The sequence below is a fragment of the Dendrobium catenatum genome, unplaced genomic scaffold (assembly GCF_001605985.2).
Source record: "Dendrobium catenatum unplaced genomic scaffold, ASM160598v2 original_scaffold_234600, whole genome shotgun sequence".
NCBI lineage: Eukaryota > Viridiplantae > Streptophyta > Magnoliopsida > Asparagales > Orchidaceae > Dendrobium > Dendrobium catenatum.
This window is the reverse complement of record NW_021553008.1, coordinates 101179-117896: the sequence shown is the minus strand read 5'-3', so window position 1 is coordinate 117896 and position 16718 is coordinate 101179. Positions and strand designations below refer to the sequence as shown.

At 37.9% G+C, this 16718-nt stretch overlaps 1 protein-coding gene across 2 annotated transcripts in view; it reads right to left on the bottom strand.

The window, feature by feature from the left end:
• Nucleotides 1-7164: 7164 nt before the first annotated feature.
• LOC110106950 (MADS-box protein SVP) overlaps nucleotides 7165-16718 on the bottom strand; it is a 42073-nt gene continuing 32519 nt past the window's right edge. For both annotated transcript variants that reach the window (XM_020837051.2, XM_020837050.2), the window contains exon 9: nucleotides 7165-7342. In XM_020837051.2, the coding sequence (XP_020692710.1) occupies nucleotides 7318-7342 (25 nt within the window). In that variant the 3' untranslated portion in view covers nucleotides 7165-7317. The remainder of the gene's footprint in view (nucleotides 7343-16718) is intronic.

Here is a 16718-nt window from a genome sequence, read left to right as displayed (position 1 = left end):
CAAATATTCATTTATGTCATTTTTGAATGAAAATGTTCTTATATATATATCACTCTCAACACACTATTAATGTAATATTTTCTTTAATAGTCATTATTGATTCCCTTAGGCTTTCAATGTGAGATTTCTTCAATTTTTACTGTATATACGAAGATTTCAAAGGTGTGGTTGAATCAGATAAAATAATTTAAGCAAATTTTAGTATTTTTAGATAAGTATTTTTAAATGATATTATGGGCATGAGATTGAAGGGATTAATTAATGATTTCTATGATAATAAAAAAATTTTAAGATCAAGAAGATGGGAGAACCCATCTTCAAGTCTTGCATACGAGATTTAAGGGCTAGGTTGTGTGAAGAGGTGCTAAAGGAGTGAAGGATAATTCACTTCAAACTTGTACAATATATATCCAAAGGGTTTAGGATTCAGTAGGGAATTAGCCATGCCCACTCTAGGCTCCTATATTTATTATGTTCATCTAAGACTCTTCAACAACAAAACTACACCCTTAACTTGCTTTAACTAGGGGCTTTAGAGTGATTTAGAGTATTAACTTGACTTTTTTTTTTTTGGAGAATCGATCTCTTCAAACTTATCATTATTTAGGATCATCTTTGATATTGAAGATTATGCCTATTGGCATGACTTTTCTCAAGAGACATACCTGAGCATAACTAGAAATTTATATTAGTAATGCTTTGTATATTTATGTATGATGTGAGATTCATCATATAATAAATGACTAAGTTGTTACTAAGTAGGTGAATATTTTTGAGAAATAAGGTTGAACATGGGTTATTCCACTTTTTAGGCAAGCCGTATTGACTGTTTTTTTTTTAAACCCTCTATGATGTCTTCGTCGATGAATTTTCATTGCTAATTGATTGAACAAGTTTTCTCCCCATAACAAATCAAATTCAACTAACTTTTTGTCATTCAACACCAATCTATAATCCAATTCTCCTTCAATATAAGAGAAGAAAATTCTTCATTCCGTAATCATGTCCTCCACCATTTATATCAATCACTCATTTCTTTTGAGGAAAATGACAACTTCTTTTAATCACCATCGACATGAATACTAGGGGTGTCAATTTTTGACACGATCTGAATCCGACCAGAAAAAATCCGGGTTAGTGTTAACCCGGACCCGAAACGGGTCGGGTTCGGGTTCAACAAATCAACCCATTTTAAAAATTGGGTCGGGTTCGGGTTGACCTAGCAATTGACCCGAAATTGACACGAAAACTCGTATTTGACCCGAAAACCTGAGATTGACCCGTTTTTGACCCAAAAATCAAAGATTGACATGAAAACTAGCAATTATGGGTCAACCCCGGGTCATTTGTGTCTTGTCGGGTTGACCTGAACCCGAATTGGGTCCAGTTCGGGTCCGAAAACCTGACCCAATTTTAAAAACGGGTCGGGTTCGAGTTGACCCGAATAGTGTCGGGTCAATTCCGGGTTTGACCCGAACCCAACCCGTTGACCCGAATTGACACCCCTGATAAATACCTATGTATTCTACCCTCAATTAAAAATCTGGGCTTCCTTCCTAGGCTATAAATTTATATTTTAGTGGCACCTTTTATATTATTTAAGAAGTGCGACCAATCATTATTAATGACAACATATAGAGAAAAATTTTTTTATTTAAAAATGCCACATAAATTTTCTTATGTATGATCTTTCCTTAAAAATTTAATTTTTTTCATGATCCTCGCATTTTTTTATGTGGTGTGACATCAGTCCAAAGCTAAGTAGTGTATTTGAGTCTCCTTTTATGTCATTATCTTGTATGTAATGTCATTTATTGATTATATATTGCTTCAAATATAATATATGATCAGATAAAAGTTATGTGCTAACAAATTCATTTATTGTTAATTCATGCTATATTCTCCTTAAACTAAAATATGTAAAAATAAGTTGAGATTTATTTTGTAATGTCATTAAACAATTATGTGATGGGAATGCCTATTTGGCTCATCATAAAATTAGGAAACCATCTTCTTTGACAAAGAGTTATTGTAGCAATGACAATGCACCATAAAAGTTTGCGATGCACCAAATAATTTGATATGAAATAAAGGGGTATGAGATTTGGAGAACAAACATGAAAATATGCTTGATGACATTATAGTGCATGTATGCAAACCACAAGATTAAGAACAAAGCATGCAAACTATAGGATCAAGAATGCAAGATTTCCAAGGAAAGCTTTGTTAGGAAGAGTCCATATGATTGTGCAAGAATTTAGGGTTCATGGAGGTTGAATTAGTTTATGCTATGAACATGAGACTAGTGGGATATTGAGTTTAAAAAATTAAAGCTTTAAGTTATTTAATTCAGATAAACTTGATTGAGCTATGCCCAAAATGCTATGAAGTGATCATGAGAAATTTTTAATAAAAGAACAGGGATAAAACTTAAGATGAAATTTGAATTTCATCCGTGCTTTAAAATAATCTCAACATGGTTATATGAAGGCTTATTTTAGTCTTGCATGATAAACAATCCTAATAGACAAATTATCAATTAAGCTAATGCATAAAGTATATTAGCTCAAAGCTTAGAACATATAAATAATGATATAATCCTATAGAAATATAAAGCTTTCTTATTTTGCTTGGTGAAAGATGATAGGCCATTTAAAATAAGGTTGAGAATTATTTTGATTGATTTTATGATAAGTTTATTTGATTTCCACCACATAAACCTCTCTCCTCCTCCTCCTCCTCTTGCCTATCCTCCCAAAATTTTCCTAGAAATTCTAATTTTGTAATTTTGTCCCTCTTCATTTAATTATTTAATTTATCAACTTATTTTGATATTTTTGCAATTTTATTGAGAGACTATGTAAAGAAGCTGCACATGAGAAGGAGAAGACCGAGTTTTGTTAGTTAACCCAATTTAACTTATAACATTGGTTGATTAATAGTGGATTGCTATATGTTTCAGTTGCTACAATCTGCTAAGAACATTTTAGATGAAGTATAGAATAGAGAAAGAATAGAAAAGATATATCTGTAAAGTTTTCGATATTCCTCTTCTCCACACTATCATTCAATTACAAAGAGTATAATATATATAAGTTAACGTAACATAGCAGTTAGTTAGAGTTGAACGGTGGAGATTTTATCAGCCCAAATGTTGCCACTTTGGTGTCAGAGATAGTGGCAACCAGAATTTTTATTGCCTCAGGTTATCTGACGTAGAGATACATCAGGTATCCTATAATATATCGCCACGTGCTCTTACTCTTTACCGCGCGGCCTGACGACCCAACCCGAAACGAATATGCGCGGTATTTGCTCGGTATTGCTAGGTACTACTCGGTATTTGCTCGGTATTGCTCGGTATTTGCTCGGTATTGCTCGACATTTCTCGCAGGCGAAATGTCGTTGAAGAAAGAAGCGATTTTTGACGTTCTAGTGGTGACATTGTGGAAGAGTGGAAGGTCGCGGACAAAGTCATTGAGCAGGCTGCGGAAAGCTTCGAGTTGGCAGGAAAGATTTACCATCCATGGATTCCGGCTCTCCAGATTGCGAGCCTTAGAATGGAATCGGTTGGAGACTATCCCGGCACAGCGGTTTGCGCCGCCAACGCCACCGGAAACGTCGACGATAGTATTCCTAAGCACCTCCTCTGCGTAGCTAAAGTGCACGTGGCCATGGGTGACGATTGCGCGGCGGAAGACGGTGGTGCCATTGGGGAGATTAACGGTTAGGGAGACGAATCAGTTGTCGTCAGGCGAAGAGCAGGACTTTCCTCCGTCTGCCGCAAGCTGGAAAATTTTCACTTCCCGGATGCGAGCGTCGGCATCGGATCGCGCCTCCTCGTACCGAGCGTCCAGGCGGGCAAATACCGAGCAATACCGAGCAAGTACCGAGCAATACCGAGCAAATACCGAGTAGTACCTAGCAATACCGAGCAAATACTGCGCATATTCGTTTCAGGTTGGGTCGTCGGGCCGCGCGGTAAAGAGTAAGAGCACATGCCGATATATTATAGGCTACCTGATGTATCTCTACGTCAGGTAACCTGAGGCAATAAAAATTCGTGGCAACCACAGCAGAGCAGTAGAGCAGCAATAATCAACTACTTGATTATTTCATTTGAGTTTGTTAACACTATAGACACCCAAAGATCATATAACTTTTATGATCAATACACACAAAAATAAAAGGAAATAATAAATCCTTACTAAGCATGTTTAAGATGACGACTATTTAGATATTTATGTACTATGCTTCTATCACCATCTTAAAAAATAAAGATATGTCAACGGATGATGTTATGCAAGTTACTGAGCTATTATTTTGTATAACCGAAAAGGAGCATCTCTCATTAAGATCCACTTGTATCACAAGCATCATTTGAATTTTATTATTAATATAAAGTATGTAATAATGTCATAACCGACAGAGCATCCCAATGTGAACAGTTGAGCAATCGTGGTAAGTTAAGTTGGCTTGTATGGAAGCAAAGATGAGCGAGACTAGGTAACCAGCCTGTTATTGTCCGAGATTACGGCTTTGCTTGGGACGGCTTTTTCATTGCTTCATAAAGCAACTTTTTAGTACAAAAATTAATTTTTTTATACTAGAAAGCTGTTTTAAGAAGCAATAAGAAAGTCGTCCCAAACAAAGCCTAAAAGCTCAACCATCAGAAGCTTTTTTTTGTTTGTGATGAGGAACGGTTCGCTGCCACGCGGCTTCGCCGAACCCGCTTGGTGGTCCGTAAATCATGGCTAGCCGACCTACCGGGCCACCCACGCCACTAAACCCGCATCCGGCACTTTGGGGCACCCACTGAAGGGGCGACTGCCGCTCGAGGGAATCGAACTCGGGATTGGAGGATCCCAATCGAGCATGCTCACCAATGAAGCTAAGCATCGGTGGGTCATCAGAAGCTATAACAATTAGCTTGCAATGATAAGATGTGGCAACCGATCATTGAAGGTTGCAGAGAATATGAAGTTAATCATCTCAATATTGGAAAAGCCACAAAAGGATGGCTATCGATTACTAAGGCAGGATGCATATAGTCTAAATTGCAGCCTAGAGAATCAGGAATCGAGCATTATAGTGGAAGCCACCTATGGTAGGTAGAACTCATCGGTCGCGCAAAAGTGAAGAATGAAGAGATGGCTTCCAGCAAAGGTAAACACTAGCTCTCAAGACTCAAGAGCACAATTACGATGTCGTTGGTGCTGTCAAATCTCCCCAAAGATATAAAAACAGAGATGAATGTCATAACTGTTATTACTACTTGTTGAAGCGATGTTGGAGGGGCTCATGTTCTCAAGCAAGACTAATTGCAAAGATTTTCATAATTTCTAACAGGTGTACTGATGGATTAATTATTACGTGCAGATGTCGAACATTGTCCAGAGATCAATCAAAATAATCTACATCATCCCTTCGCTTAGTACCGCAACTCGGTACCGTTGATATCGTAGATTCTTGTTGGTCTCCGAACGACGTTTTACATCCAATCTCCGCATAGAATAGTTTCTCGTACCAATGACTACAGCGGTGTTCCACATACAGACAACTTCCCTCACTTTTTCCTCTATTTTTGCCTCTCTTTCTTTTTCCTTTTCATTTTAGTAGGAGAGGGGAGAGAATAGTTTTGCAACAAAAATAAAATTAGATTTCGAAATAAGAGAATTATTCAGCTCTAACTAGTTAGTGTCAAGTTCCTAAAACAGTAATGAAGCTTGTACACGTTCGCTAAACTTTTAGTTAAAAAATTCATTCACCAATGCCTATTTTTCAATCTCATAAATAGTGATATTATAACTTGTATCTCCCTGAAATCAAATGATCCCAATCCGAGATTCCTACAGGCCTGTAGAGTTGTGAACCAAGGTTGAAATCAAATTTACAAACAGTTAACTTTGTAGCTATTATATGAATGAGTGCTATTAACATATATCACTTGCAAGTATTTTAAACTTTCACTTAAAAACTTAAAATAGAGTAACAGCAATATTAAAAGATCTCAACCATAATATTTTTAAGACTTTAAGGCTTTGTTTGGAATGGCTTTCTTACTGCTTCTTAGAACAGCTTTTTAGTGCAACAAAATTTATTTTTTTAGTAAAAAAATGCTTTAAAAAGCAGTAAGAAAGCCGTCCAATGAAGCCTAAGACTTTTTGGTACATAAATTCTAAAACAATGCTTTAAATAGCAGTAAAAAACCCCGTTTCAAATGAAACATAAATGAGGATAATAAAACATCACAAGTTAAAGAACTAGAGATTTTTAATATGCTAGTTACTTAAAACTTTCAAAGATGAACACCAATTCAATTTTTTTGAGTCAATTAAAATAAATTCGCACACATCAAATATGTAAATAATTAAAACTCTCAACCAACTGATCACAGTGAGCTGCGTAACACCAATTGAGTAACTTAGGTCATCTCCAACCGAACGCTAAACGTGTATGGAGTCGTTCCGTCGCTCCAACCGAACGCGAAAATTTCCGTCATTTAATCGCAGGTAAACAGTGCGACACCAATATTGGCATCACACTGTTCACTCACGCCATTTTTTGCTCTCAACTGGAAAAACGTGCGAAAGGGAGAGCGATCGTTACCTTCTCAAAAACACCTAAAATGACGTTCGATTGAAGCATCACCGCGCCATTTTAGAATTTTGCATTACATTGCCGTGAAAAATGATGTTTTCGATTGGAGATGCCCTTAGTGTGAATACCCTATATTCCATTAGCCCAAATCATCACCATCATTACTACCATCAAAAGATACACAAACAAACCACATATCAAATCCACCGACTTTTTGTCAGTTGATGTCTGCTAAAAGGCACCATGATTTAATGATTGTAATCATGAAAGTATATACAAATTGGCAAAGATGATCCTAACCTCATCTTTCCAATGCCCGCAGAAAATAGAAACTTGTTAGACTGTAGAGTAACAGTAGCTTGAAAACATAAGCTTAGTTTGAGATGGCTTTCTTTCTACTTTTTAAATCAGTTTTTTAGTATAAAATTTATACTAAAAAACTGCTTTAAGAAGAAAAAAAGCCGTCTCAGATAAAGTCATAATTTGACAAAGTCATAATATCAAATTTTATGGTTTTACAAGAAGCAGCTTTTAGGGACTCATAAACAGAGGAACCCGTCGCAGTGGCAAAAAGCTAATTAGGAAAATCGCTATGTTATAGTTTCAAATGGTCTAATTAACAGCTTATTGTGATCCATTGTTATGCATTTTTTATGAAAAGTTGTTCTAAAATCCATGGTTTCCTCTTTTCAAAGCTGTTTTTGAAGCTGAATTTGCTCACTTCCAGCCAGCACATGACAACCTGCATGAAAAACAAAGAGACTGCTAAGGGATTTGGCATCTTGTGAAAGAAAATTAGTTGTGTTACTAATTGAGTGGAGAGAGAGAGATAGAGAGAGAGAGAGAGTGAATGGGTCCTCTCTCTTTTTATTTTTTCCCATTTTTTTGCACTGCAACATCTACTGTGTCAAACATATCGAATATTTACTATGTTCTACACTATAGTTTTCTTGATTCAATTTATCAGTATTTCATAAAATAATGCATTCAGCGTACAAATTACTGACACTTTTGTCTAGCAAGGCAATAGGAAACATCAGCTTAACCTAAAATGACGCAATCCTGTTTAATGCAATAGATGATGAATAGTTGGCCCTACCGACAACCCATGGCGGTTCTGACCAGATGTTGACTTAATCACAACGTTATTAGACTTCTTTCACTGGAGAAATTAATATATGCGGTCACTAGACCGTCCCAAAACGAATCAGGATGCACCACGTCACCCAGTATACAACGATACACAGCACCAGTACACAACAAAATGTTGATGTGACGCTTCCTAATTCGCCTCACAATGATGTCCGGTGACAACACGTAATAATTTCACCTTTTACTGACTCCGAAGGTGGGAGTGTTAGGGCATTGGTAGTAAGTTTGGTCCTTCAAATCAATGTTTACATTTGATGATTGAAAAATAGAGATTTTTTTTTAAAGATGATGTGAGATCCAAATATATGATTTTATTAAGATAACTTATTTTTTATGTGTTTATCCAGAAATTTGGGGTCACCTAAATTTATTGGAACCCTAATTGTGATTAGTTCTCTGTACTTAACCAAAAGTCCTATCAAGTTAGTGAAGGCCTTAATTGATGTAGCAAATCATATATATATATATATATATATTAATGATTAGTTTTATATGTTTGCCTAATTAGTCGAATAAAATGATTTAATTAATTCATGTAAAGTTCATCACCTATGATATATCATCAAAAAATTATCTTGCTCAGGCACGAATCTGGAAGCAAAATCAAATTGGAAACTTCAAAAATTAAATCCGAGACTATCAGAACTCCAATTTCAGCAAACTTACGGTCGAACTAAACGTCTCAAAAATACGAACCTAACGACACCAAATTTGACCCAATCCGAGCTCAAATGGGTCCAAATCAAAGACCCGAAGAGAATTTGGAAGGTTCAAACTATAATTTGAATTACCAAACATTTTCCAAACATGACATTCTTATAGTCAAATCGAGCGGCTCGACGAGACGAATCCAACAAGCATGGGATTGTCAAGTTTTGACATCACTAAGGCATTCAGATGTCCAATATACAATTTGTGATCAACGGAATCAACATTGGAAGTCCATTCAAACCACTCCAAACTTACAATTGACAACAAAACTTACGCCGAACTTATGCTTGTTCACCAGCTGTCGTTGGACTTCCACCCGACCATCGAATGGCACAGGGCTTACACCCGACCACCAACTGATGCCTGACTTATGCTCATCAACAAATTGATGTCGGACTTCCATTTAACCACTAGCAACAATCCTTCTGTCCTTCATCGCAAAAAAATAGTCCTTTCGACCTCTGTCGCTAGACAACAATCTTTCTGACATTCGTCACCCGCCAACTACGGTCCTTCCGACCACTGTCGCCCTTCGACCTTTGGACCACCGTCACCCAACTATGATATTCCGTCATCCGTCACCCACCGATTATGGTCCTTCCGATCATATGAACACGTCAATAGTGATTCTTTCAATTCCCACCTTGTAATGCACTTTATATAATGTATATTTGTTAGATCAAGCCAAGACCTTCCCCCCAATGAAGGGCCTCATTTGTAATCAACTACAAATAATAGTGGATTCATTCAAATTGGGCAATACTCCGTCGTTTTCCCCCTTTTCAGGGTTTTCCACGTAAAAATCTTAGTGTCTCTTATAAACGATGCACTCTCTATTTTATCTGATTGTGTGCTGAATCTCCACACAAAATTATGACATTAAACTTTATATTTCTCAACCACCGTGAATATTCCAGGACGCAACAACCTAAATTAAACTCTTAAGGTTTCTTCTTGTGTGATGCAACTCTAAGCCACCCCTATCTCTGTTTTTTTTTTTTTTATCGCTATCTCCTTGCAAGACCATCATGGTTAAATGCTGAGACCAACCCTAGTGACACCACCTTCCACATCTCCTCGCACATCTTGTGCACCCGAACATGCCATAACCCATTCCAACCATCGCATCTCTGTGCAAACATTGTTAGTAATCGAGTTCCCCACTTCAATAAATATCAAGCTTGACTTCCTCACACTAAAATACATGAATGTCACTGAATTTGATCCATTGAATGTGAAGAATGTGATGGTGATCTTTGCTCGAGCAAACTTTGAAGTTTGAAGATATTTACACCGGCGATCTTCGACACGATTGGAGCTCAAAAAATTTCACATCGTTGATCAATATACAATAAGATATTTTACTTCCTTCGTTGGTCGTGTTAATTGAGATTCATTGAGATAAATACTTGGCTTTACTCTACCAAATCCAAGCAATAATATTATTGCCATTGAGTAGCAGAATGCATTGCTTTCACATGGCTCTAGCATTTGGACAAACCTTTTAATCTCATTTTTGTACTAAATCTATATTAGTTCAAGCTCTTTTGTAGGAGTGACAATATTTGACATGACCCGAAACTTGTCCAGGATCCGACCCAGAAAATTTCGGGTTTGGGTCAACCCATTTGCTTTATGGGTCAGTTAGGGTTCGAGTTTTTGACCCATTTGTAAAATCGAGTCAGGTTCGGGTTGACTTGGAAATCCGAAATCAACCCGTTTTGACCCGAAACTTGAGAGAGTCTATGTCCCATCCCGACTCCCGAGTTGCGTCGCGCATCATTCCAGCACAGACTCGTTGTCAGGTCGCCGTCTCTGTCAATCCATCGCATCTCGTCACGTCGCCATCTCGTCAGAAGCCGTGCAGGCCGCTCCAACTGGCCGCTCCAATGGGTCGTTCCTGCTAGTCCGGCTAGCATGCCAATCGTCTCCACGTCTCGTGAGACCCAACTTCCAAGTGGCCAAGTCAGCACTCGGCAGACACAAGTAGCAGTCGGCAGGTCGCTCAGGCACCGCCATTCCACCGTATATCCTCCATCGCATCAGGCCGCCGTGCCAATTACCGTCTCAGCCTGCGTTGGCTGGCCTCACCTGTTCGCAGTCAACAATTCACATCAGTTTTCATGGGTCGGGTCGGGTCAACCATAACCCGCACGGGTCACTTTGACCCATTTATACCCGGGTCAACTCGGATTTGAACCCATGATCGGTTTTCACACCCCTACTCTTTGGCTAGCTTAGGACTAAAGTATCTTATAGTTTCCTCAAAGTGACCCGTCATCATTCCGTAGATCTTCCGGGATCGAGCTCCCCCCACTCCCGCGAGACGAACGTCATGAATGGGTTCAAAGTCGCCATTGCGGAATGAGAACAGAGTTCGCGGTCAGGTTCCTGCCGACACCCTTGTTTGCCCTCCACACCCAAAGGGCCACCGCTCGCATGAGCTCGCTCGACGCCGAGTTCACGTTTTCTGCTTCTTTCTCGTTGTATTTTCGTTGCCGCTTCGAATTAGCAGGTTGCCCTAGCTTTGCAATCCTCGACGCTGACGCCTTATGGCGTTTTTCCGAATGCTATGCATTCGATGTTGGTCACTCCTGCTCGTAGGGCTGTAGTGCCGCCTTCTGTCCTCTTTCCACCTTCCGTGGGTTTATGTTTCTCCTCGATCACACTTCACTCCCTCCGGTTTCAGATTGATAACAAGGTTGCTTTTCCGACCTTGGATCCTCCTCCGTTCTTGCCGATTTTTCATCGGACACGGGCTCCTCTTTCTTCCACGTTAGCTGCTCCTAGGGTCTTGAATGAGCCCCGAATTAGCTCACGATTCAGCTTCCCTTCCTTTGGAATAGATGCCTCCTACTTCTCAACCTCCTTGCTGCTTTGCTTATATTGTTGGTCGTAGAATGATTTAAGAACAAATAAAACAACTTAATCCCTTTACTTTTTCATCAAGATTCAGTATCGTCTGCACAAGTATCCATCCACACACCACGCAAGCTTATTCTAGTTTTCCTAATGAAGAGATATCAGAAATTGATAAGCCTTTCCATTTCTCTATAGGAAAAACTATTCTTTGCAAACACAGGAGACAATCAGAACGCGCCGCTTCATTTTTTTTGCTCGATATTGATGCTTGGTACCGGATGACGTCGCGCATTCTGATTGGTCTCGAACTGTCCGATATCCACACATAATAATTTCTCTCTATAGAGGGCGAATTTTTGTAGGGCCAATGAAACAATGAGATTCTCTGCAAGTTGATGACAGATTTGCATTTAGTTGGTAATCATTCGGTTGGACTTGTTAACTAGTCATATTATAATTAGTCTTTCTTCTAAGTTACCTATCCTAAACTCTTCTCTCCACAATTGCACCTTATCATTGAATATTTGATGTTTATGCTCAAATGGTCACTTCATATTCTTTTGTGGAACCACCTATCACTCAAACAGTCATGTCACTTTGAAACTTGTGAGTTTATCACATGCATTTTATATAAGGAATGAATATTAAGAAAGTGACATTTTATGTTTATCCGCGACATATGATCCTACAAAATGCTGGGAAAGTCCTCAAGCAGCTAAATTCGAGCCATTCATTATAAGTCCCTTCAAATTGATACTTGTTGCAGATTAGAATATTCGCAGCGATTTGCGGATATCTAGCACACAAACATAGGAGAAATTATAACACCAGGATTTTTATGTGTAAAACCCTGAAAAGGGAAAAAATCATGGGGTCACGCCCAGCTGAAAAAGTTTCACTAGTGTTTGTTTGAAATATAAATGGCTGACTCGTCCTTGAAATTTAAGACGATCATATTACAATGAAAATCACTTCAAGGTTGAAATCCAGTACAACGTCGGGCAGAGTTCCAACGTCACTTGGAGATCATGCCGAATTTTGATGTTACTTGAGCGTTAGGTAGAATTATGGCGTCTCTTGGGCGTTGGGCAGAATTCCAGCATCACTCGGGCGTCCGATAGAATTCCGGTGTCACTCGGGCGTCGAGTAAAATTCCGACGGTGATCGTAGAGGAGTTTCTTCCCTCCAATGCTTTTCTTCTTCTCTTCCTTTTCTTTCCCCTCTCATGAGAAATGAGTTGTCTATTTATAGATATTCTGGAGTGGCATGAGTTGTAAATAGGTGAGAGATCAGGGGTAAATAGAGAGTGGTCGGATGGGCGGTCGATATTGAATCTCTTGATCGTACACCGCTCGTCAGACATTTGAAGGTCTTAATGATGTCGGAATTCGGCGATCTTGGGTTCGTTGGATTCGACTTGTTGAGCCGCTCGATTTGACTATAAGAACATCATATTTGGAAACCGTTTGGTAACTCAAATTATGGTTTGAACTTTCCAACAGCGTTTCAGATGCTTGATTTGGACTCATTTGGGCTCGAATTGAGTCGAATTTAGTGTCGTTAAGTTCGTATTTCTGAGACACTCAATTTGACTGTAAGTTCACTGAAATCGAAGTTCAGGTGATCCCGGATTTAATTTTTGAAGTTTCCAATTCGATTTTGCCTCGAGATTCATGCCCGATCAAGATAATTTTTTGATGATATATTAATACTCAACATGAAATCACTAATAACAACAACATCAAGCCTTTATCCCACTATGTAGAGTCGGCAAAATGAAATTAGCTCCCCTAAAAAAATAAAAAATTCTTTATTATATAGTTATTTAGGTATTTTAGTCTTTATTACAAAGGTTTTTAGGCAGTTCGGGGTCATTTTCATTTAAAGCTTGAACCTTGTCGACTTTATATGGCTGTCGACAGAGGATCGGGTTTCGTAGGCTTTATGCCTTTGAGAGTGAATTCTCTTGATTGTAGGCCTTGAAGGCCTAATATGAATGCATTGAAATAAATACACCGGTCTCCACAACCGTGTATTTGTTTGAAGGGTTCGAACCCTGTCGACTCCTATTTATCCAAATAGAAGGATCGGGTTTGAACAAGAACTCACTTATTGATCCGCGCAGCATCCCTAGACGTCATGTGTGTACCAATAACATGTTCGTCGGGGCCCATGCGGGTGTTGGGGGCATTTTATAATTATTTATCAGACATTGTCGACTCTTATTTATTTGCTTAGGAGGATCAGGTCCATATTTAATAAGCCGCGCAGCATCCCTAGACGTCACGTGTGTACCAATAACACGCTCGCCGGGGCTCACGAGGGTGTTTGAGAATTTCATTAATTTGACATACTCCTTTGTGTACCTATGTGTATACAAGCTATGGTGCATGTGTAGGGATATTTTGAAAATATTTGTAGACGCCTTCTGCCTGCTTGTACGAATGTTGCAGATCCGGTGGCGTGGCATAGCAGCTTCTGAATAAAGTTGTTCGTTGTTTCGTACAGGTAGATTGTCGTGCACTACTCGTTGCTTTCTGTATGTGGATCGTAGTGCACTAATGAATCTCCTACTTTAAGTCGTAGGAGCTTGCACTTGTCGTATTCTTCATATATTTTATGGCAGTATTTGATCTTTTCAGGACATTTACCACTGGTACATGTAAGTAGGTAGATGTATTCATTTATTTGTTGAAATTGACTACATGATACTGCATTCACTGTAGTCTTTCTACATCTACTCTTGGGTGGCATGCTATACATACATCTGTACTCGTTGAGATATTGTATGTATTGCAGATCTTTGATCCTTGCTTGTAGAAGGCTGATGTATTTGACTAATACTGAGTGGCTATCAACTGTATGGATAATTTAACATCTATCGCACATTAATCGTCATCACCCATTGTTGACCTTGATTTTGCCCAAATCGAACTTAAATCCAAATTGACCCTTTTATGGCTCAATACCTCATTCCTTTTGACCTATTTGACTAGGTTGACCAGGTCAATGGTTGACTTGGTCAACCCAAGTCTTTAATAGGCCAAAATGACCTATTAAGGGCCATTTAAGACCTAATTAATGGGATTAAAGCCTCCCAAATGTTTTGAATTTCAAACCCACGGCTCAAGCATCTAATTTCCCTCATAATTCAATCAAAATCCAATCCCAACCGTTAATCATAGGGTTAGAGAACTTAAATAGGCGTTTCGGAGAGAAATGATGATTTTTTTGCTCTTTCTCCTTCCCCAAGCCCCCAAACCCTCTGAGACTTAGTGTGACTATTCCTGGAGAGTTCCCACACCTTTTCCGACCAAAACCCGACGACCAAACCTCGCTAGCGGCAAGAATCCGGCGAGATCCCGGCGAAATCTATACGTTAAAAGCTTTCGAGACTTCTACCACTAGATCCAGGGAGATTCGGAGTTTGAGGTCAAGAGAAAAAATATTTCTGCTGCTTCCACGAATCCAACAAGCTCAAGAACGCGAAAATCCGACGGTTAGCTCTCTCAAAATCCTTAGAATAGTTCACACCACATAGGTCTAAATAGCTTTTCGAAAAGCACTTTCTAAGCCAAACGGATACTCCCCCAAGATTTATGTACATATGTAGATCCTACGTTTAAAATTTCGTTGAATTTCGTCATGTATTTTGAGAGAATGAAGCGAAATAGTATTCTAGGGTTTTGGTTCGTCACTTTCGAACTGCACGAAATCGCAGCCGTTGATCTAAAGATCAACGGCTGTGATTTCACTGTTCTGTGTTTGGGCCAAACAGCGGATCCCAAACCTTGCCTACGTGGCTAAGTGGCAGCAATCATTGCCGAGGTTCTGGGAACGAATCCTAGTGCGCCACGTGTCCCTGCTATCTAAAAACTTTATTTTAAAATCTATTTTTGGTATTAAACTTCATTAATTCATCAAAAATTCAATTTTGCTCCGTTTTTCGCGCATAATACCTTGTTGTGTTCGTATTTTAATTCTGCACGATTTAAAATTATTTTTACTAAAAAATATTATGTATATTTTTAATTATTTTAAAAGAACAGTAAAAATATACTTTTATTATTATATATTTTAATAATAATTATTAGTGTATGATTATTTTAATTATATTTATGATAATTATTATGTTTTAAGTTATTTGTTAATGTTTTTGTGTGATTCCACTTTCATTCTTATTATTATCATAATTATTGTCAATATTTAAATGTTAAAAGTATTTTTAATGATTATATATTATTGTAGTTATTTTAATTACTTAAATTGCTTAAAATATCAATAGTAGTTAAGATATTATTATTATATTTTAAATTATGGTTAGATTTCAGAAATTTTGAGCTTCTTTTTTTTTTCAGATTTATTTAATTAGTATTTTGATTATTTATTATTATTTTAAACATACACACTTTAACCTAGTGACATCAAAAACCTCTCATTAATTTTCTTAGGAAATTTTTATAGCTCTTGGAACCCTTAGCTAAACTAACCCTAATTAACTGGTTAACTTAAGCCCCGGAGACCTTCCGGAAAATTACAATAAATACACATTAGGTTCAAAAAATTACCCATTGATACCTCAAACTGACCAGAATCTATCCCTTACCTTAGAAAATGGGTTCCCTAGTTTGACCTCAGGTTGACCCCTAATTTGACATAAGGTGGGAAATTACCGTTTTGCCCCTAATAAATCATTAAACATTTAATAAAAATCCAAATCTCTCCAAATACTGGGAACACTTTTCTGGTCATCCCTGACCTTTGGGAGTGATTCCAATCAGTTTGGACCTGATTTCGCGAGCAAAACAATAAAAAAGCTATATTTAGTAGGAAATTAGAAATTCCAATAAAATACCCCGACCTTAGAAAATCCATAACTAATTGTAGAAAACTCAAATTAGATAAACTCACTTGCATTAGATTCCAATTCAGGGCCTAGCATTTATTAAAAATTTAGGTTTCCAGAATGGCCTAGGTTAGAATAGTTCAATTTTTTGCGTCAACCCTAGTCTTATAGGATAGGGCCCGAAACTTAGAAATTCATAAACTTGGCCTTAGAAAAACTCCGATTTCAGCCTACTACCTGTCTAAATTACTCGTATTAAGGTCTAATATTTTTTCGCTTAAGGTGAATTAGAAAATCCAGACTTAGCCTTTTTCCCCCATAGTTTGACTTTTTTGCGACCTTTAGCTGAATACTAGGAGGACCCGGAACTTTCCAAAATGGCTAATGCAAATTTAAACTTCAAAACGGAATAACCCAAGCTCTTAAAACTGATCAACAAAACTAAAATAATTAAAAATAGACCCTATATCCACTAATATATTTTGAATTTCAAACATGAAAATCCTATTTTCAGGACTCCCAACAAACCTGAATTCAGAATACTTTC